At 38.1% G+C, this 27,206-nt stretch overlaps 1 protein-coding gene and 1 long non-coding RNA gene across 4 annotated transcripts in view; one reads left to right on the top strand and one right to left on the bottom strand.

The window, feature by feature from the left end:
* The window catches only part of ANO10 (anoctamin 10), a 249,542-nt gene that overhangs the window by 73,737 nt on the left and 148,599 nt on the right, over window positions 1-27,206 (bottom strand). For 2 of the 3 annotated variants that reach the window (XM_006276150.4, XM_019497864.2), the window contains exon 13: window positions 9,823-9,939. The exons of the other annotated variant lie outside the window; for it this stretch is intronic. In XM_006276150.4, coding sequence (XP_006276212.2) covers window positions 9,823-9,939 — 117 coding nt within the window. The remainder of the gene's footprint in view (window positions 1-9,822; window positions 9,940-27,206) is intronic. 3 annotated transcript variants of the gene reach the window in all.
* LOC132250897 (uncharacterized) lies at window positions 1,774-6,881 on the top strand. The gene is made up of 2 exons (XR_009462581.1): window positions 1,774-3,788; window positions 6,580-6,881. It is a non-coding gene; the product is annotated as an uncharacterized LOC132250897 (long non-coding RNA).

The raw sequence follows: 27,206 nt of genomic DNA on the forward strand, positions 1-27,206 counted from the left end.
ATTCTGTTTTCCAAAAACAAGGTGCCTTACCTGGGGGGGAGCACGTGATATGTGAGGAAATACAATACTGCACATCTAAAGGGAATGGTATCCTTATGCCAACTGACCACTCTTATTTTTCTACTGATAAATAATGATCAATGTACAAATAACTGGAAACTAATCTAATATAGGTGACCCTTGCTACTCGGGGGATACGTTCCTGTGATCCCCGCAAATGGCGAAATCCATGAATAGGGCACTGAGTTCATGAACGCAGTCTGCATTCATGAATGCAGTGCCCCCAGCTGCTGGGGGCGGGGGGAGGGGCATGGCTTTGGCAGCGGTGGCAGGAGCCCGGTGGCAGCAAGTGCAGAGCTCCCGTAAGTGTTTAAAGTGCATTTAAAATGCGGGTTCAGGATTCGCGAATATTTGAAACCACAAATGCTGAACCCATGAATACCGAGGGTTTCCTGTACAGGCAACGCTTACTAAAAATGCTGGGCATGGAGCACTGTTTTTGGATCATGACTGTAGACACTATGCAATTATAAACAAAGCACAGTGCATTTCAGATGGAAGATACTAGTTGAAACAGATGTTCTTGTCACACTGGGTTGTAAAAACTGTATTAATGAACATCACTGATGTGAAGACAATCAGTAAAGTGCTATTTTTCATACAATAAACAGAAGCATAAGTATTTAAGCAGTCAGGCAAGAGAATTTGCTTTTACATTTCAAATGGTTAAAATCATGGTGACTGGATAGGCACAGACACATCAACTCTGATACTAGTCCTTATAATCACAAGGATTTAGTAATACATTCATGCCTCCTTAACACATGTAGAGACTAATCATGACACAGGTGTCAGCACTAATATCACAGTGATCTTCCTGCTCATTCATGCTGGCTCTGAGAGGGATATAAAACTAGAAATCATTACAGTGCTATAAAGAATTAATATAATGGTAATTTACATAATGGGATGAGAAGCTTATGCTCCACTGGATTCACTTTATTCCCTTTTCAGTTTATGTTTCTTTTTCAAGACTTCTGCTGCTTGTCCTCTTGCTGTTACTGAACAGAGCTCTTGCTAAATGGAATGCTATCAATGTACTATACAAAACACGGAGACAGACCATTGTGGAAAAATATTTCAGGATGATACTGAAATTTTGTTAGCCTTCTGCTCTTGCTGAGAAGTCCTAAGAGACTTCTCAGCAAGAGCAGAAGGCTAACAAAATTTCAGTATCATCCTGAAATATTTTTCCACAATGTTCTGCCTCCCTGTTTTATATAGTACATTTATGGTTTAATGGAAATACCACTACTTACCAGAACTAAAGCAGGTGATCCTTAAAAAGGATAAAATAAGTCACATTTAATTCACTATTTAGTGGTCTTAAATATTTATTATTTTGATATTTTATGTGATATAAAGAACAGATTATTTCTAATGAGATATAAAAGTGTCCATGGTGTGTTTGTAACCAAGAGTATCTCTCTTATTAACTTAAATTCCATGGCTGCCCATGACTAGGGACCTACTAAATTCATGGCAGAAGTGAGATGTGCTGTAACTCCTTTAATCTTCTCCTGTACCCCTTCCCTCTCTGCTGATTGGCAGAGGGGCCCTTCCACTCACTCCTCAACAGCGGGGAAGCGAAAACTGAGGTGTAAACATGGTGCTGTTTTTGCCTCCCAGCTGGTTAGAAGCAAACAGCAGGGCCATGGGGGCCCCTCAGCCAATCAGCAATGCGGGGGGCAGGGAAGGGGGGAGAGAGGGTGCGTGGGGGAACCTGCAAAGGATTTACTGCACAGCTCACTTCCACTGTGATTTCAGTAGGTCCCTACCCATGACTGAAAGTAAACTATTTGTGTGTATTCTTTTTGCATTTCCTTTTATGGGAGCATTAACAGTATAGTGGTGACAGTGAATATAAATAGGGAATCCCTAAGGGATTCATAGATTTTAAATCTATGAAGTCTACTGTAACTGCAGAGTTCTTGAGTTTAAGAATAATTTTAACTTAATTTTACCCTCTCATCTTACTTACAGAATTCCCTGTAGATATGATACATTTATCAATGTTTTCCAATGGCAAGGCAGTCGGTAAAGAGGAAAAAAGGCTAAGTTTGATTACTATTGATTACAGTAAGAAGAAGTGACAATGTGCTGTCTGAAAGAAATCTAAGTTTTCTGGAGAAGTGTGAAGCGGTGGTATTTTTCTTCAATTAACAGAATATAATTAATAAACATCACATAGTATTTATACATATTTGAAAATATGTATTTAAGATTCTATTTCTTAAGTGTCTTCCATTATAAACTTAAATTTTCCTTAAATCTGCAAAGACTTGATGTCATCTCACTTTGTCAGTTGTTATCACAAATACAGTCACAAAACTGAGGATGCAGAAAATGCTACATGGGTTAATGAAGTAAACCCCATGATTAATTTTGGACTTTGGGTTTTATTTTTTGCAGTCTTGTCTTAGGGATTAAAGTCTATTGCTAGAATCATGAGAGCAAGTTTAAACGCAGCGTGTTTCCATTATGGTTAATTATAATTCTCTCACTTCCTCAAATGCTAATACTGACAGAAAAATTTATATAAAATTACAAAAATCTAGTAAATGATATTGGCAGGATATTCCTTCTACAACTAAACACATGCAAACCTTAGATTAAAAGATATTTTGGGACACCTGATGACTCACTAAGGAGGAGCTGCGATTGCAAGTTGAATTTAACAGGTTTGGACACTTAAAAACATAAGAAACAGAAATGATTAAACCCCATTTTATTTTTATACAACCTGTAGGTCTGTCCTTTTAATTACATAAATCACAGGAAATTTTAAGAAAAAAACTTTTTTGAAGCAGCAGAAACTCATCAAAATTAAAGAGTTTTACAAACTTGTGTCAATTTCAAGAAAAACTTTTGAACAATTCAAACTGAAATGGGCTATATCACTTCTCACTTTCCTATTTGGTTACCAAGTTTTCTGTTTCATTTCACATTCAGCATTTTTATGTGTTGGATGCAAATTCAGCATTAAAGTCAAAGCTTCACTGTATTCTGTCACATGCATCACATTTGAGTGGAAGAGCGCAGTTTAGTCATGATTAAATTACCAATATCTATCAATTAAAGATAGGTTGCTTCCCTAGCATCGTATCACAAGGATATGTTGTTTGTCTAGCATTCAATCCACAATCCACAGGGCCAGCTGAATTCCTTTCATGTGCAACCTACCCTTTTTCACCTGTCCAACTTGGGTGCCCATACCAGGAACTGAAACTCCTAATGGCATAGCATTTGACACTGGCAGATCCAGGGGAGGGTTCAGTGATACAGTTGTACCTCCCCCCGCCCTTTGATCCCTGCTCCACACAAACTTTAAAACCATCTTCCTGCAGTGACATTTCTATTCAGGCACCACTGAAGGAGTTAATTTTATACCAAATAATATAATGCTAGACCCCTGGCATATTCTTAAAACATCTAGTTTCTCTTCAACTGGAGAAAAATGTGGGCATTATATGTGACGATACACCACATCATCTGCTCCCCACTTTTCAAAATCCTGTATCTGCCCACAAGACCACATTAGACTTTCCACTTTCCCAAGAGAGGTTGTACATAAAAATAATGTTTCTCTTTATTGTTTTGGAAAAGTTTTCTTAGGAAAAAAACAAAACTGGAACATTTTCTTTACAAAGTTTTTGGGAAGAATTATGATGACAAAGGAGTAATTATGAAGGATGTTCTCACACAAACTTCCAAAGCACGAGGAGATGGTAAGGAAAGTACAACTGTAGATTGTAGTAATATAGCCTTATATATGGATAGGGAGCCAGCATGGTCCAGTAGCACAGGCAGTCCTCAGACTTACGACAACCTGTGGTTTTCAGGAACCAATTGTAAGTCAAAACATTGTAACTTGGAAACAATTTTCTCATAAGAAACAATGTTATAAATGGGGGATTGGTTCCTGAACCAAGATCCAATACTCAATTTTCACCAAAAATACCCCAGAATTTTGTACTCAATCAATTATAGATGAGTTATATAGCTACATTAATGTATTTATATTGTAAATAGCAATCATATTGATTTGGAAGGACTTCTTTGAGGTGAGTTTGCTGGACTTTTTGAAAAGCTCTTGGTTAGACTTTTTGAAGGGTACTTGGCTGGAGTTTTCTCAGGAGTCTTGTCTGTTTTCTTAAAGAAAGTGTCCAATGAAGTTTGGACAGATGTTCTCCAGGGAGATGGGCGACACAGCAAATTTGTTCGCTGGCACGGCGTTGCATCAGATCAAGTGTTTTAAAGTCGAAACTGACGTCAAAATTAAAACAGTGTGTCAATTTATAAGCATTGTAAGTGCGAAACGTTGTAACTTGAAATGTTGTAAGTCGAGGACTGCCTGTATTATAAACCCTTAGCTCACAAATAATAACGAAGAAAGAATTCACTAGTTTAACAATAAATTAATGATTAAAAACTAACAAGCTAACTAACAAAAATAACAAGACTCTTTCATTGTTCCCTTTCCTGAACGTGTGTGATTCAGAAAGACTGGCCTCAAATCCTGGCTGCAGTTTGGATTGGCTTAACACTGAAGGAACTCCAAATTCTGCCATTCCAGCTGGGCATGCAGACAGCCCTGGGCCTTCACTGATTGTTCCAGTGCTATGGCATCTAGAACTTAGCATGTGTTGCCTCTCAAGCTGCTCAGTAACCAGCCCCATATCAAAACATAACAAGATGTCTTGTTTTGACATTTTCAAAAAAGACCGTTTCATTTTGAATTTAACAGAAAATAAAAGATGCAAAGTGGAGCATTTCAATGTTTTCTTAATGACAGTTTTTTTGAATTACAGCTCTGCAAAAACTGTGTTTTTGTTTTCCTATGAGATGAACCAGATTTTGAAAATTTTGAAAAAACAGAACTTTCCACCTTTTAGCCAGTTCCAGTAATAAGTATTTAACTACTTCTGGGAACTATTAGAGTGTCCGCACATGCAGCCCATTGCACTTGCAGCAGCAGAAACAGCAGCAGCACAAATTTGTGCCAGAGATTTGTACCTTGGCACATGTGCCTGAACACATGCCAATTGAGGCAAACTGACCCTGCCCAGCTCCTCCAGGATCTTCTGTCAGGTGGAGCTAGAGACTGTGGCCAGCACCTGTGCTGGTACCGGCAGTATAAAACCCTGCCCTGGTGAGCAGCTCAGAGCTACTTGCCCTCAGGAGATTCTGAGGCCTTGCCAGGTGGTATCTGGGGACACTAGTCCCTTGTGCCAACTGGACTGCTAAAGCAGCCCTAACCTAGAGTAGCTTCTTGTCTGCCCTCCAGCTGGGTCCTCAGTGCTGGCCCTGGGCAGGCTCCTGTGCCCGGGTCTCAACACTTGTCTCACCAGCAGAGATCCTGGTGTTCCCTGTTTAAAACTTGCAAATTCTCTGATAAAAAACCCAAATTCTCTCATTAAAATACCCCAAATCTGTGTTTTTTTGTGATTAAACTGAAACACCACTATATAGAGAGAGATCAGTTGGGCAATGTTTTATTGATATATTCACAATTTTAAAGGAATCTGGAAGCCTACCAGTGCTTCTATCATCATAATAAACAAATTATAAATATCTATACACTTTGGCATTTGCTTTTGCTTTTTGTATTGTAGAAAAATTAGAGCTGCCCCCACTCCCTTCACTCACCAGGATGTGGGGTGCTGAGCAGCACCGATATGCTGGTGCCCTGCCCCGGCCTTGCCCTTCACTCTCAACCCACAGCATCCCCCCAGTCCCCCTCACTCCTGACCCTGCCTGCCTGCCCCTCACTAGCTCCCTCCTGACAGCAACTCCATCCCAGCACCAGGACACAAGTTCAGCTGTTCTACCTGCTACTTTGTGGCTCTAAGCAGTGCCAGCCCTTGCTGTTCTGCTCACTCTGCCTGTGCCCAGACCCCAGTGATGCCCATGCCATTCCTGGGAAGCCCCTGACTGGGGCTCACAAACCGTGACCCTGACCCCCACATCCCTACTCACTGGGGATGGTGCTTGGGTCCAGGTCACACAGCAACCTTGCCCTGCTCCCAGATGCTAGAGCATCTCTCTGGATGGCTAAGCCTTTGGTTGCTTCAGAGCATGCTCCTGGAATGTAACGTTCCCTGCGTCACTTTTTTTCTGCGGGTATTTTTTTATACCGGGATTTCCCGGTATCAAATTTAGAGACTGCACTGCATTTTTTTGTTCCCAGAGTGCCTTGTGCAGCATCTCAAACTGCTTTGAGATGCTGCAACAGGAAAATGAGCGCTCGTCTGGACACGCCCTATGATGTAGAGGCCCTAAAATCAGTGTCAAGGAGATGCTATGAATCAACTAGGACATGGAAGAGCTGGAAGTCTTCTCAATCACTAATGCAAAAGTCAAAATTTTAGGAGTGATGTACACTTAGTATCTATTAACTAAAGGAAGCAGAACTCTGCAAGCTGTTTCTCAGTCAGAATCTTCTGCAAGAACAAAATAATGGGAAAAAAATTATTTGAATACCAATTGTATGCATTAAAATGGTGTGTGTATTGGCAGGTATTAGGGACAGCAATCAAGAAAGGGAGAGGATACACAGCACATAACAGTGAGGAGGACACAGCTGTCAAGTGACATCTGAGCCACAAACATATTGGCCTTTGCTTTTTTTAAAAAGTTAATTTGGAGAAACTTAGGGCATTGGGTACCTAACTCCACTTAAATTCTTTAAATTGGAGAAATTAAAATGAGAGTTAAACTCCAAAAGGTAATACTTCCTGCCAAAAGATCCACCTGTAATGTTCTTTAACATCTGGAGCCTAAAGAGCTTGTAATCATGCTAAATAAATGTCTCAATACTTTTTCATGTTGCCAGTAATATTTTTTTAATGTAGATATTTTGCCAGAACATATATAGAAAAGCAAGGTAGATGGGGGAAATCTACCAATAAAATCTAATGGGGATTACTTGTGCATATTATCATAGATATCCTAAATGTAGCTTTTCCTCTATCCTGCAGTTGGATGAAAACTGAAAGTAGCACAGAAGAACCAGAGGGTTTTGATTCTTATTGAAATTCAGAATGCCCATCTGTCAGCAGGATTAATAAAACAAACCCTGAAGAACTGGGCCTCAGGCATATATTATGGTAATGAATGCAGAGATACAAGGGTGGGAGATTAGTTCTTAACTGCTGACAAATACATTCACATTGAAACAGGCTTAGCAGATTCCAAGTGGCACATTCTAACCGAAGGTAGCTGTATTCACTTGTGCTTAAGGTTCCTGTGGATGACCTAGTTTTGCTTGTCTACCAAATGAAAACAGAAAAGGAACAACTAAAATAGAGCAATTCTGTTCTTTTTAATGTTAAGAAAAGAATATGTGAGATCACTATTGACTCCTGGTAACACATTCAATACATTAGAGAACTGCAAACTAAACTATGATGCTTTATATTCTATTTTAATTTCAATTTTATTTTTGTGGTTTTATTTTGGAAGACAGTCTGACCTGGATAGGGACACTCATCATACGAGTCTGTGGGTTTTTAATTATGATAACAATGTAAAGTTTCAGGACTGTCTGATATTAATAAAACAGCATTTTGCCAGATGTCAAAGAAGAATTTATAAAAAGTGTATTTTCTATCTCCACACAAAGATCACAAAGTAAGGAAGGTTACCCACCTATACCTACAATATTCTCAGGGTATGCCTACACTGCAATATGATGTACATTTCTGTTCACATTTTATGTACTTTAACCACAATATTTGCTAATCCTTACCCTGTAAATCTATACTTTGTTACGTGATCATTCAGTTAAAACTTTTAAAAGTGAAGTCTCTCCAAAATTTCTTCTTTACTAGTTACACTGCTCTTCCCACTTTATCACAGATTTCCCAAAAAATGGATTGCAATGGGTAGCCACATGGGCATGCTCCACCCAAAAGATTCCTCTCCCACTCCTCAGACTGGTTATCTTTGTACTAATATCGCCATTATTTTTGCTCCATAAGCATTTGCCTACAATATTTTACAGTACAAAAATTTAACTCCCTATTTTGGTAGGGCTCCTTGGATGGCTGTTAAATAATGCTGAAATATATTTGATTCCTAAAATAAGAGGAGAAAGTTCTGAACATAAATGTCATTTAAATAATCTGTTTCACTTAATGTTTCCTATAGTCTTTGATTAACTTTCTCAACAAATATTTCAGTGATTTTAAAAATTCCATACCAAATGTGTTTACAATAAGGCCCCTGTCACACATTACACTTACAATATGATTAACCAGTTATTTACATCTTAGCTTGTGACTCAGCCACTCATTAAAGCAATGGCATCATAAAACAAAAAATAAGTTGCAAAGTTATTTAAAAAACAAGTGTAACAACTTTGTGGCTAGTACCTATGATGCCATTAGTTGAACATATGGGTAGGTGTACCCTTGTGGCCAGGAGCCCCATCATATGATACAACTCATAGCTGCTGGGGTGTACCAAACACCCATGAGGCTGGGAGCCCATGGCTGATGGGGCTCCGAGCTGTCGAGGGCATGATGCAGATCAGCTGATGGGGCTCCTAGCCACAGGACCTTACTACTTACTGTGGCAGGGGTAGCCCAAGATCATGATCCTAGGCTCCCCCCGCACCAGCAACAAGGCCTGATAGGGTCTGATGCTCAATCCCAAACAGGAGATTGTGTGGATCACAATTGAGATCTTGTTGCACCTTTACCTGCAAATCTGGCAGGGGCCTAACATTCACACAGTAGCCAACCACTGTTCACATACAGTAGCATTTCAGAGAAGAAAAATATTCATTGACCAGCAATAATAGACATCATTCTTATGTAGAGCTTTGCATTCACAGATCTTGAACTTTTTTGTGAAGAAAAAATAAATATTACTATAAATAAAAACATTAAAAATAAATAAACATAATCTAAAGTGACATATTCGACTAAAATTAAAGGGACTATGTCAGATTAACAAACTTTAATCCCTATTTGGCTATCAAACTATGAATACATCTCTGCAAATTTTAAACATCAATGCTATTTCCATTTTGTTTTGCACTCAAAGTATACAATTAAAATATACTATTCATTTTCATATTTGTTTTTCTTTTTCTTTGCTTGTGATGAGCATTGCTTTAGTTGCAAATTTTATAAAGGGATACTTAAATTCCAATCAAAAATGGTTTTCAATGGACTACAGGACTAGAAAGGCCATACTGGGTCAGAGTCTAGTTTCCTGCATTCATAGGCAAGCATATACCCAAAGAATCCACCAGATCACTACTTCAATACCTCAAACAATCATGTGGAAGAAAACCAGAAAAAACGTGAATAATCTACAACATACTATGGAAAAAAACCCAGAAGTGAGGGCACTGCCAACGTCCTGCCACTGCAATGTCAGAAAAGTTTTTGGTTAATATAGGTTGAGGGGATATTTGTTTGAGGATCAAACCTCAAGACACAAAGAAAGGCAAAAACATCCAAAGCACTTCCCAGTCTGACCTTGGGGAAAAAAAAATCTTCCTGCCCCCAAATCTGGTGATCAATATGACCCTAAAGCAGAAGAGTAAGACCCTTTAAGAAAATCTTTTTTTTAATGAACATTGTTTCAGTGATAAGCAACTTTTCTTTCTTTTTTTTTTATTTATTTTTTTTACATTTTTATCTATATAACACGTACCCTTTAAAATGCTGGTTTTTTATAGTAAAAATTTCCATTACTTACCTCTCTTGTGAGCCCCCCAGGTGTTTCTGCCAAGTGAGTTGCCCTTACCTGTCGTTTGAGAGCCTCTAGAGATTCAAATTCCAACCTGGCCAATTTTATCTGGATATCTCGTGGTTTATCAGGTATTAAGAATGCCATGACAAACTTCATCGCTAATAGGATATGCTGAAAAAATTTAAAATTAGTGATTGAAGTACAGTGTTTGTAGTAAGAAAGGCAATTAGGATAAAAAGTTTCTGCAACTTTTAAATCACAGGTGTTTATTTAGTGTTAGTGATACATAAAATAGCGATGGAAAATGAAATAAAGAAATATGAATCTATACACTGGGCATATGGCAGTCATTCCCAATCATTCTTGGTAGAAACCTAGCTTCTTCTCCAAGTTCAACTGCTATCATTGAATTTTTTTTTAGGACTAGCACCCCTACATGTAACAGCCCATGAATTCATTTGGGGTCATAATCCCTAGTTTGGGAACTATTACCTAATGAACTATCTAGCAGCAAACATATGGCAATATTTAAAGGCCAATCCTGGTAATAAAGCTAGATTTATGATAGAAGTTAACAAAAATCCACCACTACCACCAAAAGCTAAAAAAAATATACAAATCAAATATATATAAATTATACAAAATCAAATAGAGATAAAGAATATATAAATTTAGAAAATTATACTGATAATCCAAAAAGTAATAATTAATCCAAAGAGGATAAAAAGCCTAAAATATAGTTTACTACACATACTATATTTATGAAGAACTGTGCATGCAATGTAAGAAGTTAGTCCATGATTCAGGATATCTACCAGGAAATGCCAAAGTAGTATTATCCATTTCAATTTGTGAAATACTCTTGCTCTCAATGTTCAAGCTGATGAGCAACACACTCATTAATACCATATTATAAAAAATTCTTTACAAACAGAATAAAATGGAGAATAATTTTCACTTTTCCTTCTTAGTCTCAAAGTATCCATCTCTGAGAAATCCCAAGTAATGTATTTATTTTTTCTAACATAATCTGATGGCCAACAAACTACGACTATTGGATACTGGCAGTATTACTAGAAATAACAAATTATTTCCTAATAACTACATAAAGAAAACAGGTGACAGTGTCAGATGAATTTCTCAAGGATCAAAAAATGAAATGTTGAAGAAAACTAGAATCATCCTAGAAGAAAAATTAAGGTATACACAAGGCAGGACAGATTCATCTTAGTACTCAGATGTGCAAGACCAACATGTGCAATATTAGCCTATAACTTTTGCTAGAACCCTTAAAACTGGCACCCAAGACAATGCAAAGAAATTACAGGCATGCAACCTTAACAGAACCGTCAGGAAAACATTAGAAAAAAAACAAAGATCAAAGCTATAATAAGTAATAATTTAGATAACGATGGGTGCATCTACACATGCAATTAATGCAAAGCAATAAACTCTGGAGCAATTTGAGCCAGAGTAAACTGATCCCAGGCACAACATCTATAAATGCACCCAGATCAGCTGCAATTTGAGCGGGGGCGGAGCAGGCCCCTGGCTGGCTGGGTTGACCAGATACAACTTGGTCAGAGTCTAAATGTGCATTCCAGTGTAGTAAATGACTCTGCTGTAAGACAGTAGTACTATCTTACACCAGAGCAAATTAGTTTACTGAGCCCTAATACTGTTGCACATGTAGATAATGATGTTTTACTGAGGAGCTAATTAGTCTACTCTGAAGTAAAATGTGCATGTAGATCCACCCAGTGTGGAGCTAAATTCTGCCTAATTACTGGTGTAACCTGGAGGAACTGAATGCGGAATTACAACAGAAAATCCTACCTATATTTCTCCCCTCCTCCCCATTTTCTTTTTATTAAAACTATATCAGCAGCTGAATTCTTAATATATACAACTGGATTTCTATTCTAAACATCCAGACATGCATTTCCACAAGGTATATCAGGAGGAGGATATTAGAACATCAGTTTCCCAACCTGAGGGGGGAAACTACCCTAGTTTGCCAGGCTATGCTACAAGAGATGAGGGGGGCATGGAAAAGTAGTAGAAATTGGAAAATTCCATGACCATTATTTCACTTATGACGATCTATCCACCAGCGATTCTCAACCAGGATGCCATAGCACCCCAGGATGTCCTGAGATCATTGTTGGGGGGCTGTGGAGTGCTGCACAATGTTAGCATTGTTAGGTGTGCAAACATGTTTCACATGAAAAAATATAGATTTAATCCATAGTGTTAAACATATTCTGACCTCTTGTCTTTCTGTGTTCTTTATACAGAAGAACTGCTCTATTATTTTTCTGTAGTCAAAAAACAAGCAAAAACTGAGACGCCATTTTCTGAGGGGTGTCTCTAGTCTACGCAGTGCTGCCTCAACTCTAAAAAAGGTTAAGAACCATTGCCATACAGTCTGACAACCTGCTCCTACAGACTGAAACAAAGCAATGCTTCTTTGAAACTGTTACGGCTACCCCCAAATTAATCTGGCACCCTGAGCAATTTACATGGCTACAGCTGTAAATTCATGGTGCTCATGCATTTGGGCCTACCATGTAGATGTTTCCCACCTTGAGGAGTATAAAGCTATATATTAATAGGTTTTATAATGAAGCCTTATCTCCTACACAGAACAAGCAAGAAAAAGCAACCCGCACCCAAAAAACCCAAACAAACAACCCCCACCCCACTTACCTAATAATCTCCCTCAAGCCAATAAATTTGGTATACGCAGCAGCATAATTTTTAGAAAGATGTCTGGACTTGATTTAAAGACTTGAAATAATGAAGGATCTGTCATGTTTCTAAGTAACTTGCTCAAATGGTTAATTACAAATTGTACATTACTTATCTACATTTGACTGGCTTAAGCTTTTAGCTGCTGGAGATAACCATGACTTTTCTGCTAGGTTAAAGAGAGTTCTCTAAAACCAGAAATCTTTCCCCAGGAATGGTGTTATAGACTGTAATCAAGTCACCCCTTTAACTTTCTTTTGGATAAATTAAATAATTTCAGCTTCCCTAGTCTCTATTGTAATGCATGTTTTCCAGGCCTTGAATCATTTTTAGTTCTTTTCTGAAACTATTCACATTTGTCAGCATCTTTTATGAAGTGTGAACACTACAACAGGACACAATGCATTATTAGTTGTCTCGCTAATACCACATGCAGAAATAATCCATACTTCTTTTATTCATACAACAATCAAGTCTGCCCTCTTGGCTAAAGCATCACATTAGGAACTCACAATTAATTTATCTACCATGAGCCTTTTCAGAATTGCTGTTTTTTCAAGGTATGGTTATTTTATAAGCATAACTGATGATCCTTGTCCTAAAATTAGGACCTTGCATGTGGCTGTAGTATGCTGTTTGAGTGTTTTGGTTTCTAAAGGAAACAGAAAGATGGAGCAACCAGGAGAACCGGAAGGTAAACAAGGGGAAAATACAAAAAAGAACTGATGAGAATGGATGGCACTGAGGGATTTGGACAGAGCACTCATTTACAAATTTTACAAAGGAGATTTAGCATCACTACAGCTCCCTATTTGGCACCTAAATCCACTGCCCCATTGGATGTATTGGGATGCGCCCCATCCCAATACAGCCTACCCATTTCTCCTGCTGCATTTTCCCCTTTTCTTGATAACTAATAAAAAACAGGAAAATACCTGAAAAATCTAGTACCCACACATCAATATGGGCGTGGTTGTTTCAGGAGAGCTCTTCCACAACAAAATATATTTAATTTCAAAATCTAGCCTAATTCTTCAAGAGTTGCCAGCTGACAAAAGAAATGCAAAGAATTGTTCAAGGGAAATATGGGAGAAGAAAGAGGTACAGGGTATTTTGTTCATTTTATAATCCACCTTTGTCAGTTCCCTAAATCTTTTAGTAGAATAATCCTCCAAATCTGATTCAGGAACAAGAGAGAGATCTACTCTTAGAAACACCCCCCGCCCCAAACAAAGTCTTAAGAGTAAATGGTCACAGAAGTAGAGGTGGCTAAAGCCTTAACAATTTAAAATTTTGTAATAAAAACAAGGTCAGCATAATCTGAATATACTACAAACAAAAGAGAAAATGTATAGTTTGATAAAAACCTACTAAAAAATTAGACAAAACTAAAGAATTTTTATATGCTTTACAAAATAGATTTAATTGCCTCTAAATAGTCCAAAAATACAAATCCAAACTTTTGTTTTAAAAAGTAACTAATAAAAAAAGATATTGTTTTCAAGACCATGCCCCTCATAATGATTACAGGATGAGTGTCTTGGTATTAAAAACAGGATAACATTAACAAGCTGTATGCTCCCTGATGCCAATAGTGTAGTACCCTCCCATTTTGCCATCTGCCAAGTGTGTACAGAGAGAAATGGCAACGTGTCTTTCAACCTTGATAACTGCTGTGCTATCAAACTCTTTGTGGTCTTGTGCCAGGTGCTTAGAAAGCTAATAGAACTATTTTATTCTGTAAAACCTAGTGACACGAGTAGCAGAGGCAGTTGTGTTTTTCAGCAGCATGGCCCCAACCTGGTTTCTTATAAACAAAAAATGCAAATTCAGGCTGAATTTTTGGAATTTGTAACAGCTCATTTGATTCTATATTGGTATGACTGCAGCAATATTGTATTCCAGTCAAAGTCTAGCCACCATTGAACAAAAAAAATATGCAATGTATATCCTTCGGATGATCAGTTAAGCTACATCTATAACACCAAGAGTTCAGTGAAATTTCAGATCAAAAGCCTGTTCCAGAAGTTGGCTGTTTACAAATACATTTAATTAAATCAGCAGTCCAGTTGTCTATATCCAGTCCAGAACCAGTACCTGTGATAATAACTGATCACTATCTTGTAATAATTATTCATTAACTGGAAACTCTACATATGAATTTCCATGTGTAAAATTATATGATTTTGAGTTAATTAATTCTTGAACATTTTCTACTGGGTTTGGGAATGAAGAAGGCATAATCACTTTACTGTTCTACTGCAAAATATGTGGAAGTCATATGTTGCCCTGCTCTTCTGGCATTTAACTCCAGTAAAATCAAAGTTAAGAAACATTACAGATCAGAGTGAATAAACCTGTTCATTTTCATGGCTATGAAATAGAACATGTCATTCTCAAAATCCTGAATCCCTAATCTGACAGCTAGGTTCCAAATTCACTAACTGTACCAGATCGGTTTGGTATTTTGAAATGGTTGCAAGAAGTTGAAATTCATAAATATGTTTGAGTAAAACAGGTGAGAATTCAGTTATGGATACAAGACAAGCAAAGAGAAATTTTCATAAAACGCAGGGTGCTTGTTAAATTAAATTATATCTAGTACATAGCAATGAAAGAAATTTATTAGAAAATACTCCTATAATACACATAAAAAGAAACCATGATCAAACTTTTCCACCAGCTTTTAAACTAAACTACATTCATTATGGATCATATTAATGGAGCAGAATCATCACAGCTGAAGGGCTCTAATAATAGGGGCAATCTTCCGCTACAGCGATAAAGTGATAAATGTAAACAGAATCTGCTTTGGTAAAAATGTGTGTTCTGCCCTTCAGAATGTCATTTTATGCACAAGAAACATCCAGGCAATATTTGGAGACAGCAATCTACTGGGAGCTTGTTTTGTTTTTCTAAAACTTAGCTTGATCATTATGAGAATTGTGCCTACTAAGCATTTTAGAACTGTGAGCAGTGAAAAAATTTCTGAAGTCCCAACTATTCTAGTTTTTGTGCATTTCACAATTTAATGCACCTGACTTCCCTCCTGCAGAGAGAGTGTAGTACATTTCTCTAGCTCTCCCATAAGCAAGCTTAAAAACTACAGGATACCACAACCATAATTAGACCAACTGAATATTTGGAAAAACTGTTCTTTACAAGCTTTTGGACACAAGCACCCTTCTTCAGGCATAAGGAGAGTCTGCTGGTGTTTGCATACTCTCTAGGATCAAATAGAAGCTTAAGTCAATAAGCAAAATGCCAGTCTATGAAAATGCAAGTGCGTGGCAGGGAAGGTCAGAGGGAATAGGAGTTAATTGGTGCAAGAGGTGGATGGGGAGGAAACAAAAGAAGGGAATGTTGACCAGTGATAAAACATAGCTGGTAAAATGTAGAGAGGTTACCTGGGCTTACCAGATGACAGGCAGGTTATAATGTACCATAAATCCAATGTCTATATTTAGTCCATGATTTTTTTTATCTGGTAGATTTATTAAGTGAAGTTCATAGGGTATCTTGAAAGGTACCTTGTAAATTCCCTTTGAGGAATAGAGCTGAGAGCCTGGAGAGAGTGATTGTCTTATGAGAAAAGTCTCTAATCAAAAGGGTCATGGGCTAAGCGCGTAAGAATGTGGACAACTACTCAGAGAGGTTTTTCCTATATGCAATAGCATGAAGAATATTTTTCCAGCTGACACTTGTTTCTAGCCATGAGGAGGCTCACACACATGCACACACACACTATAAATCTAAGGGATCAGTAGGATAGGCATAAAATATAACTTGTATAAACTGTTTCATCTCATGAATCATCTGTTATCAAATGTGGAATGACTGATATATATTCATTCCACATTTGATAACAGATGATTCATGAGATGAAACAGTTTATACAAGTTATATTTTATGCCTATCCCACTGATCCTTCAGATTTACAGTAGAGATCTCTGCCACTTCAAGTTGATGGATTAACAATAAGGAATAGTAAGTTGTTATCCTCGCTGGGGCTCAGCTGATGGAGGGAAAAGAGGCACACATTTTGCCATCGTGTTTCACACATAGTGAAAGAAAACTAAGAGTTCAGATCTTAGGTTCAATTCCAAAGTCTGGGGGGAATTGTGTTGTTGCAGTACCAGTTTTGCCTCTGTCCTTCCTGCCCTTTGCCTACATCCCTTTCTAAGGACACAGGACTGGAAAGGACTTTCTGGGTCAAGGCCAGGCACTGCTACCATTGTCATTCACATCATATAACCCTGTTCACCAACATATCAAGCTTATCAAACTTATCCATCTTTAAATAATTTAGGGGTTTTGTTTCCACTATACCAAACTGGAAAACTGTTCCAAAATCTCAATTCTCTAGCGGTTAGAAAAGTTATTTAAATTCACTCATGCCCCATTCCCTGTGTTCCCGTTATAGAATCCCACCCCAGTCTCTCTTTAATGTACTTTGCCCTAGTCCTATAAGAACCTAAAAACTGCCATTTACTGGGTCAGACCATAGGCACATCTAGCCCAGCATCCTGTCTCTCACAGTGGCAGAGAACAGATGCTGAAAGGGAGAGTGAACAGAGTATAACCAGAGTTTTTCCCACTGTTCCTCTCTCACTTGCAGCCTCCAACATTTAATCTCTAGGAAGTTCTAATTCAGAGGCTGTATCCCTAACTCCTGTGTTTAACAGCTAGTGATGTCTCCTTCCTCCAAGAATTTGTCCTTTTTGCATCTGGCTAAACTGTCAGCTTCCACAACACCTTGTGGCAATGAGCTCCACACTTAAATTACATGCTGTGTAAAAAAGAATGTCCCCTAGTCTTCCATTCAAACAGAAGAGTTTTTCCACTCGTTACTTTCTGTGCCTGGTTTCACAATTGTCACAAGAAGCAGTAAAAGGAAGCTTCACTCGGCCCAGACAATCTGAAACTGGGACATGCTCTGTAGGGAGGAATCTTGCTGAGTCAGGATGGATTCTCCAGATTTTAGCAGCCACGCTCCAATATATTTTTATTAAACATGTGGGGCGCTTACACATGTGACGAAAATTGGCCATTTTTGCAGTTTAGTTGCATCATGCTGTACATGTACAGGGTTTATTTTATTATTTAAATTAGTGTGTTACATTGCAAACTAAACCACATCTGCATGTAGTTTAGTTTGCAATGTATTTGTAATGTTGCAGCCTTTTGACACCTTGCCCCTCCTACTTTGAGAGAGACAGGCTGAAGGCAGAAGCAGCGAGGGGCCCAATCAGGGAGCAGCACCCGATGGGCTTCCAGCAGGTGGGTTCGAGGAAGAGGTGGATATAGCAGGTGCTGCCTCCAAGCTGGTGCAGCCCCTGGCTCGTTAGCACCCCACCTGGGCTGCCTCAGGGTGGTGCCACCACCACAGAGGGAAGGACTGCCCCCCGCCCCACAACTCAAGTGCTGCGCAGCCTGGCAGCAGCTTGCGCAGACAGGCCCTGCCAGAGGAAAAAAAAAAAGTGGTGAGGGCCCCCCCCACAAGAGCCTGCCCGCCTCTCCCATTCCTGGGGGATAAGCTGCCTGCAGCCCCTGAGCTGTGGCAGACCCCTGTCCTTTCCCTGGTGGCAGTGCCCCCCAGGGTTACCTGGGCGGGTGCTGCCCCAGCTCAGAGGTAGCACCCAGCCTGATCCAACTGTTCCCCAAACCCAACTGGGGCACCACCCGCCCGATAGCCGCCCATGCAGGCAGCCTTGGACGGGGGGGGGGGCGGGGGGTGCCACCTTTGCTGCAGAGGGAAGGACTGGGGCTCCCTGCAGTGTAGGGGCCACTTGGCCTGCCAGCAGCTTGCCCCCCAGCTGCAAGAGACACGGGTAGGCTCTACGGGTCAGGGGGAGGCAAGAAGGATCAGAAGCCCCTAAATTGAAATGGTGGGTTTTTAATTTTCACAATTTAGGAGACTAAACACCTATCACATGTACAAGCGCCTGTGCAGACTAGAATTTTTCAGAAGCTTTTAACTTGGCCAAATTTTAGCAATTTTTTATTGGGATGGCAAAAGAACACATTCTTAATGCCAGAAACATCCTTTCTTTCATCTTAAAAGCGGCTGGACCATTCTGGTAAATTTTTTCCAAAAACTTATCCTGAAGAAGACACCTTTCATGAAAAAGATAAGCCAGAAGAATTAAAATTAGGGTACAGTCTACGCAGACCATGTAGTTAGGAGATGTATTTCAGAAAACTGATATTAGCTATATATTAGCAATTTTTTTTTGCCAGTATAAGGTCAATCTACAGTAAAAGGATTTGCCAGTAGTAGTTATCGAGGTATAGATATACCAACAACCTTTTCTTCTACAAATCTGACCAACATAGTCTAAAACATGAAAAATCTGACCAACAGAACTATGAAAAGGCAATCATTTTGCTTACCATGACGCATAATATGTGCTATTACTGTGATAATTTTTTTCAAGCAAAACAAAAAGCCCAGTCTTCAATTATTTAAAGCACACTCTATTTTATTCAATTGGCATTTAAATTAAACTTACTGTGCATTTTATTTAATCATCCAGAGTAATAGTATGCTTTATTAATCTTTAAAAAAAAAATTGTGTGTTCTACATTTTTTCTCTACATTCATAGTTGACAGGCTCCTCATGGATTGCCTCATCTTATCATTGATTTAACTGCTGTAGCATCAGGTTCATAGATGCCTATTTCTTTTTAACTCTAAGAGTTTGTTAGTTATTTTACACTGATTTTTTGCAGGCTCATACTGAGCCCTAAAATTATTTTTTTCTAGATTAGGCAGCTTTCTTGTTTCATTTTACATACCCAACCATTTGTTCTGGTCTCTTTTGTGCTCTGATAATTCAAAAATGACTTTAAAAAAAAACACTTATAATGGATATACATGAAAAAAAATTGTAAAATAATGAAGCTATAAATCTTTGTTTTAATTCCATATTAATAAGAACCTAATTTTCAACTATTTTTATGCTGTGTAGGGCTGCAATGTTCAAAGTTCATATGCAGAAATGCCCCATAGGGGAAAATAATCTTATTTTTTAAAAGCTACACTTATCCTTGACTGCCCTTGACTTTCTGGGTATCTTGTATTTTAATAATTCTTCTCCTTAATTCCCCCTTCAATATTTATTTTAATATTCTATTTAATAATCACACAATCATTCCAAAGTTTGAGCACACTAAGGGAAACACATTACAACTCTTCAGTACCCCTATATTTTGATTTAATAAATAAATACATTTACTACCAAAGTGATCTGAATGACTGGATTTTACACACTTAGAAGTCACAACATTTAGCAAGTTCTTTTCCACATCAGGAATAAATTGAGATTACAGTTTAAAGCATGAAAATGTACACTTTATGACAGTGACAAAAGATACCATGTGTATAATTAACAAAGTCTATTTATGACTGTGAAAACTGAATTCCCTGACTTTGGTATCTTTAATATTTATACATTCAAGAACATACATGTTCTCACATGCAGTTGTAATGAAAAATATAGAACCATAGGTAATTATATCTACTATATTTTCATTAAAAACCTCTATGGGCCACATCTTACATCATCTTATGCCTAAATGGATTTATGTGGAATTTATGCCTAAATCACAAAGCAAGATCCTAAGCAGCTTCAGTCAGGAGCTGCAAAACCACTCAGGCCCCTAAATTCATTAGGACAGAGATAGACAACATATGGCCTGAGGGCTGGATTCAACTTGCAGAATAGCTGGATCCAGGGAGCTTTGGTGGCCTGGGGTTTCACCTGCACCTACACCATGACTGGGTGGTGAGGACCTATGCCCAAACTACAGCCAAGGAGTAGGGAGAAGCAGCAGCAGGGAAAAGTGATAGCGGCCAGATTGAAAAACCTACCTGCCTTGCACCCCAGTCATGTAGTTCGAGCCCATAGCTCCAAAACGTTGTTGACCACAGCATTAGATTCTTCCATTTTGTCCTGAAAAAGTCTGTAGGAATCTAGAGTTGTCACTGTATATAACTGAAAGCGATCCAGACTGGCCACCTACTTCCTTTCTAGCCTTGTTGTGATTCAAATCAGTGCTTCAAGGTGACTGCTTGGAAATGACGCAGCTATGGCCTCCTGAGCCTGAGGACACTCTACACAACTCATCTTGAAGCTGGACCACTGGGCAGCCAGAGGTACAAGATTAAGGAGCAAGAAGGAAAACAACTCTTGTGGCCCAGCTGTTGAAGGCCAGTGTGGAGGGCCCTCTTCTGGATGAGAGATTTGTAAATGTCTAGACCCTGGTGTGAGGGTTGTTTCTGATTGTTGTTTTGCTTTTAAAAACAAAAACCCCATGACTGTCTAATGTCAAAAGTATAAAGCTTCCTGGAAGTAGTGATTAGCTCTGAGGAACTTGGATACATCCCTAGGCCCTAGTGTTACTTTTGCCTGCTAACTGGTGCATCCCTTCTGAGTGATGAGGCAATATGGATTTGACATCTAGATCTTTGCATTCCCTGTAAAGGAAATGTAGACACATAATCCTCTCAACTAGGATTGCCCATCTGTGACGTACCTATTTTTTAGGTTCTGAGACATGTAAAATGCCAGTTTTAGAGGCTGATTAGAACCTGGTCCTATGTCTAACAGCTACAGCGAGACACTACTAGAAGCTAGGAATATAGAGAACCAGAGGCAGGAAACGTCTGTTCATTTTGGATAAAATGTTGAAGAACAAAATTTAAAAAATGGCTGTCAGCAAGAAGGTGGGTTCCATAACTATGGACAATGATTTGCTAAACCAAGAAGGTATTTGTTCTCCCTCTCTGCACCCATACAGATTGCCATTTTTTGATCTAATCACCAGAAACCTGATATTCAACAAAGTTCTGGAAGCACCTAAAGCAAGAATTATAAAGAAAAGGTCTCCATGCATCAATCTCCTGTACGTAGGACTATTGCTAGGTTGGAAATGGAAATAGGTGTACGTCTCTAAACTTGACTTACCTATTTTGTAGTACAAAATAGATACGATATGGCCAAAAACACACCGCACTACAGCACATTTGTTAAACTGTTCTCTCCAAAAAACACATGAAACACAAACATCTTCTAGAAGTGCTATACAACCATATGATTTTCTTCATGTTTGCTTCAGTGCTCAGCCAATTTAAAATGCACGCACACACACACACACACACACAGAGCGCACTGTATGTATATATTTTTCATCCTTTGAAACTATAAGAAAAGTTCCTAAATATTTCGAAAATATTAGAAAATAGTTTCTAAATATTTGTTAAGAGTCAATCTTGCAGCACAGCAGTCTATAATACCATGTGATAATGCATCCAACAGCATGTTACCATTTTATAATCGTGAAACATTTCAGCAGAATCATTATCTCAATTTATGGATGGTGTTTAATAGGATGTAGGTTGGGACATAGGTTGCCAAAAGCCAAATTAACTAATGCTAAATCTAATGGACAGTAACGCTTTGAACATGCCCTGAAATAAATTCTAAATGAAATGTGGAAAAAAAGATGTTAATGGAATTGAAATTGACATTGTAATTAATACCAGACCTTATGAAGTTTCTCTTAGTGGATGGCTAACATTATACATCAGCAAGTCTCCTGATGGGTATAGTTTATTGTGAAAATGTCCTAACATTCCACATCAGGAAAAAAAAATATTGCTGAGCCTATTAATTTATTAAATGTAGTCTTCTTTCTACCTCAAAGTCTCTTTCCTTGCTACATGAAAAACAAAAAATATGAAAAGTATAGGTAAATTACAATATAATTCATCACAGTTATCTATGAAAGGAATTCATTCCAAATTTAACACTTGGTAATATACCCTGAGAAGGATATATTAATTCAGGTAGAGTGCTCCACTAACACAGTTATACTGCTTCTGGCACCCAGATTATGTCATTCAGAGTTAAAGTTTATCTCTACGTAGCACTGCATTATCTGGTGCAGACACATCCTCAGTTAATGACTGAATTACGCAGGGGATTAGTATATGGATATGAGGCTTTTTATCTCTGTGTCAGTGGTTTGCGTCTGCTCCAAGCCAGTATTAAACAAAAGTTGTCTTCAAGGTCTGAAGGCTTCTGTATCTCATTCCAGTTCCCCTCAATACCATTTATCTTAGTCCAGGATTAAAATGGGCAAGTACTCATGCCAAAAAATGCATTTCAAAGTGTACGCTCTTGGACAGTTTCTTCAAAGCCTTAGACTCAACAGAAATGGAGACAGAATTACTTCATTACCATTAGAGTTGGCCCTTTCAGAACAAAATGGACACACCTGAGCCATATGAATAAATAACACCCATTCTATGATGATTATGGAGATGATCAGAGTGATTCATTTTCAAATTTGTCCATACGATGCGAGTACTAAGTTTAATTTAAAGATCTAAAGAGGAAAAGTTAAATCTATATTCAAACTGAAACTGTATATTTGTGGCTGCCTGTGGTGACTGATATTGGAAGGCTGACCAATTATGCTATGAAAAGTAAGATCTTGTCCTCTTTCTCAATGTTTGAAAAGTGTATCTGTACAGGATGTTGTAAGTAATTGAACTGGCTAGGCTCCATTCCACATAGTTTAGCTTCATCTTTGGTTTAATGCATGTAGTACTGATTAAGCATCAAGAAACAACAGTGAATATGAACCAGAGAGCTTTTCATCACTGTCAGCCACCTGGTTAGACCAGCCAGCAGAGAAGTGCACAGGGATTACATGTAAAAAGTGTGACAGAACAGTTACATCTTTTATACTTGCATTATGTATTAAATAAAGATAGAAACCGATCCAGTTCTAATTGGCAAATAAGAAAACCAATCACCAGTCATTACATATGCAGGTTTAACCTATTTCACAACTTCAGTATGTGTACCAATTAGTTCTTCCCTTATTGTCAAATGTCTTTATCTTCCTGGAAAATGTGGCATTATTTATTCTTCAGGTGTAATCTGCAAGGGCCTTGAAACTCTCTGCTCATTAGAGTTTTAGCAGCCTAACCAAGTCTGGTGCTATCTTCTAGGAAGAGAGAGCAGGAGGGAACTTGGTTAGAAGCAGAGATGCTGTTCATCAAAGGTGAATGGGGAGTGAAGGGGAAGGGAGGCCTGATAGAAATTGAGACCTTGTTGAGTCAAGGTTTTACTGAAGCCTTAGGAAGGCAGTGTCAAGGGCACAGGACATCTAGTCTACCCAACACAGGAGACATGCAATAATGATTCTCCACTAAGGCCAGTACAGTATAGATGGCATGCCATGGAATATTATCTGAGTTGAGTTATTATCTGAGTTATCTGTAAGACTGACCTAGCACTAGCTTCTGTCTCACTTAAAAGAAAGATTTTGCAAAGGGACCTTTTGTGTTGCTTTTAGAGTACCTCTCTGGAATCATGGGAAAAGCATCCCTGTGGGATATTGGAAAGACAAGGAATAAACTGGCAAGATGTCTGTAATCAGATCCTTGACTCTGCTACCTTTTGCAGGAGAGCAGTTCAATTCCCACAAAACAAACTCTAGTCTCTAAACACAAACAGACCAAACCCCAAATCCTCTGCTCTCTCTGGGCATAAGAACCACTGCTTTCCACTGTGGCTTTTCCCTAGCCCAGCAACCTGTCTTCTTTCCCTTGCAAGCTGTTGCTTCACAGATTGCCACCTTCCTGCTCTTTCCTGGCATTCTGAGCTCCCAGTAGGGTGCTCCCACATGAACAGAGCACCTCACAGCTGCACATACTTAATACGGCTGTTTGCCCCTTCTTAAGGGGACAGAACACACTGCTACAATGATATGGACTCTATACTAAGCTGCTGCTGGCCACAAGATAGTGCTTGTGCTTCTTGCAGGGTCCTGTCATGCCACTGCCTTTCTGTTAGCAGGGCAGATTTACTGATTCTTATGCTCAGGGTTTTGCTTTGAAATCATCTATGCTAAAGTTACCAGTAATGAAATCATTATGGTTAATGATGCTAGCACTGGCTTTGATAGCATCCTCTCCATCACCTTTCTTTTGGAGCCTGATCCCAGGGACACTCAAGGCAGTGCTGGCCAATGCTGACTCCAATGCAGAAGATGATATATAATTAGAATTCACTTATTTTCCTTTATCAACTGATTAATTTTGGGTTTTTCTTGTTTTGTTTTTATTTAGAAATAAATGGATTTCCTACACCCGACTAAGACTAACTTGATCTCTCAAGCCTTCCATCCAAATATGAACTTCCTGAGCATTCACTGTAACTAAAGTAATATTCACAGATTGCAGAGTGCAGGAGTCATAAAATGAGAGGATTTTTCTGCAGTTACTAAAGAAAGGCGTTACATACTACTGTTGGGTCAAAGATCCAAAACTCAATTCTTCTTTGCCATCATGCTGGAAATCTGAGCTTGATGTGGCCTGTTCACTATATTGTTCTTTGATATTCTCTCTCTCTTTTAAGGCTTTAACAGATTAAGCTAACTTTCAGTTTAATATAAACTCTCTTGCACTTTTAGTAGAAGATGATAAATCCTGAGCTATCCCTACACAGATCTGCTGCCATGTAATCAAACAAGTAATTTCAGCTCTATTTGCAGTAATGTGATAGATTACAGAAAGGAGGGGGATAGGGGTTATACATAGGTTTATAACTTGCAATCTTGTAATGAAAAAAATGAATTACCAACTATAAATCCTGAATGTATTGTATCTGTGAACACACACTAATGACCTCCTCCTTTCGAACCGAAAAGCAGCTACTTCTGTGAGGTTTTGGGCTCAGGAGCCATACCAATTAAATACCTGAAGCTCAGCTCTCTAAACTCCAGCCCCCACTCTTGATCTTACTTAAGAAAAGCATGATTTATATAAATATATGCCAAATACCACATAGCAGCCCGCATATTTCAGATAAGAATGCTACTGTTCCTCTAACCGAGGGAGCCCTGACATATTCAGGCACAGGGTAATTACTTCATTTGTAAGATCACTAGATGCAAGATCACTTATCCATTGGACATTTCAGCCAAGGTCATTTTTCAACAAAAGAACAAAATAGAAGATGATTATTATTATTATTATTACTGAATTCCATTCAATATATTTATCTCCTTTTAGCTATTTAGCATTTTAAGAAATGCTTTACTTTAATTAATTAAAGTAGATGCTTTCAGTTTTGCATGTTAAGTCTTTTTGGCTCTGAAGTACTTACATAGGAACACCATATTGATCATAAACAATATGAATGTCTTTCTATACTCACTTAAAATACACTATTTTGATCTTGTAAATGATTTCAGATTCCTGAAATCATATACACAACTTCTGCCACTGAAAATAAGGAATATAGAAGAGACAGATGTTATCTTATCTGAATTGAATGTAAGTTTTATTTATATGCATGCATATGTATTTGTATATACAGATATATATACTGAAAATGGTCTTGTTATATTGCTAACAGGTGTAGTGCTGAGAAAAAGTTATTAAAATTAGAAGCCATTTGGCTTTTAGATATAAAGCACTAAGAAATATAATTCCAAGATGGGGCAGATTGAAAAATACTGATTTAATAAACATCATCTACTGACTAAATATGATTAATAGCCACCATATTCAAGAAAATTTTCTTTTTTCAGTTCTCTTTCTTTCCTCGTGTTCTGAGATTGTCTGGTCAATAGCCTATGAGAACAACTAAGGGCTCAGAAATATTCATCAGGCTTTGTTATCCAAAATCTATATGTTATTACTCTAAATCAATAAAAGGACAGGGAGAGATGACTGAATAACCTCTCTGTTAAATCACAATTGTTCCTTATAAGTAACCATTAGTTTTACAATGGACAATCTATTCTTCAATAAAATGTATCAATTTTACCTTTTTAATTTTGCAAAGTAAAAGCCTTAATTTTAAAGCATATATATAGCTTATTTTCTACTCCTAAATATTAACCAAAACAATTCTGATTATCTCTAATTCATATTAAACAGTTAAAATCAAACAATGCTCCAACACAGGAACAATATATTAATACCCATTATAAAAAAGAAGTTATCTTTAAAAACGCTAGTAGTTAAATTACCTAAGTGGTTATTTTTCAAACTAACATCCAACAATACCTGCTACCAAGAGACCAAGGACTGAATTCTCTTGTCTATTTAAACTACTTTATGCCACTTCCTCTTCAGGAGTGAAGAGTGGCTTTAACGTGACTGAAGATGACCAGTTAAGAATGATTTCTATACAAGGAAACACAAGGGGAAAAGCGGTTTTTCCATGTGCTGTGTCAGCTGCCCTACATACACAAAAAAGGATGGAAGAGTAAGTGAGGTAGAATCATGTTCAGTTTGGAGAGAGATGGAAACAAAGTATCATAACTGACATACTATTCTTTGGAACTCTGTGACACTCACACTAGTGGGGGCTGCAGAAAAGCAGCTCTAACCTACCCTAGGGTGAACTGACTATGAATCAGGTAGTTGCTAGAAGTTGACTTAATACTTCCCTGTCCCTGTCTAAGAACAACCTAACCACACTAGAGAATCAGTCTGTTCCAATTCAAAATACCACTGTATTTATAAGACACAGCATCACAAGTAAAGCTAATAAATAGATAAAAGAAAATAGGTTTAGAAGGGGGAAGAAAAGGATGTGATATACCTTGATTTTAGCAGGGTTTTGGACACTGTCACCTATGACATTCCCATTAACATG

The sequence above is a fragment of the Alligator mississippiensis genome, chromosome 5 (assembly GCF_030867095.1).
Source record: "Alligator mississippiensis isolate rAllMis1 chromosome 5, rAllMis1, whole genome shotgun sequence".
NCBI classification, from domain to species: Eukaryota; Metazoa; Chordata; order Crocodylia; family Alligatoridae; genus Alligator; species Alligator mississippiensis.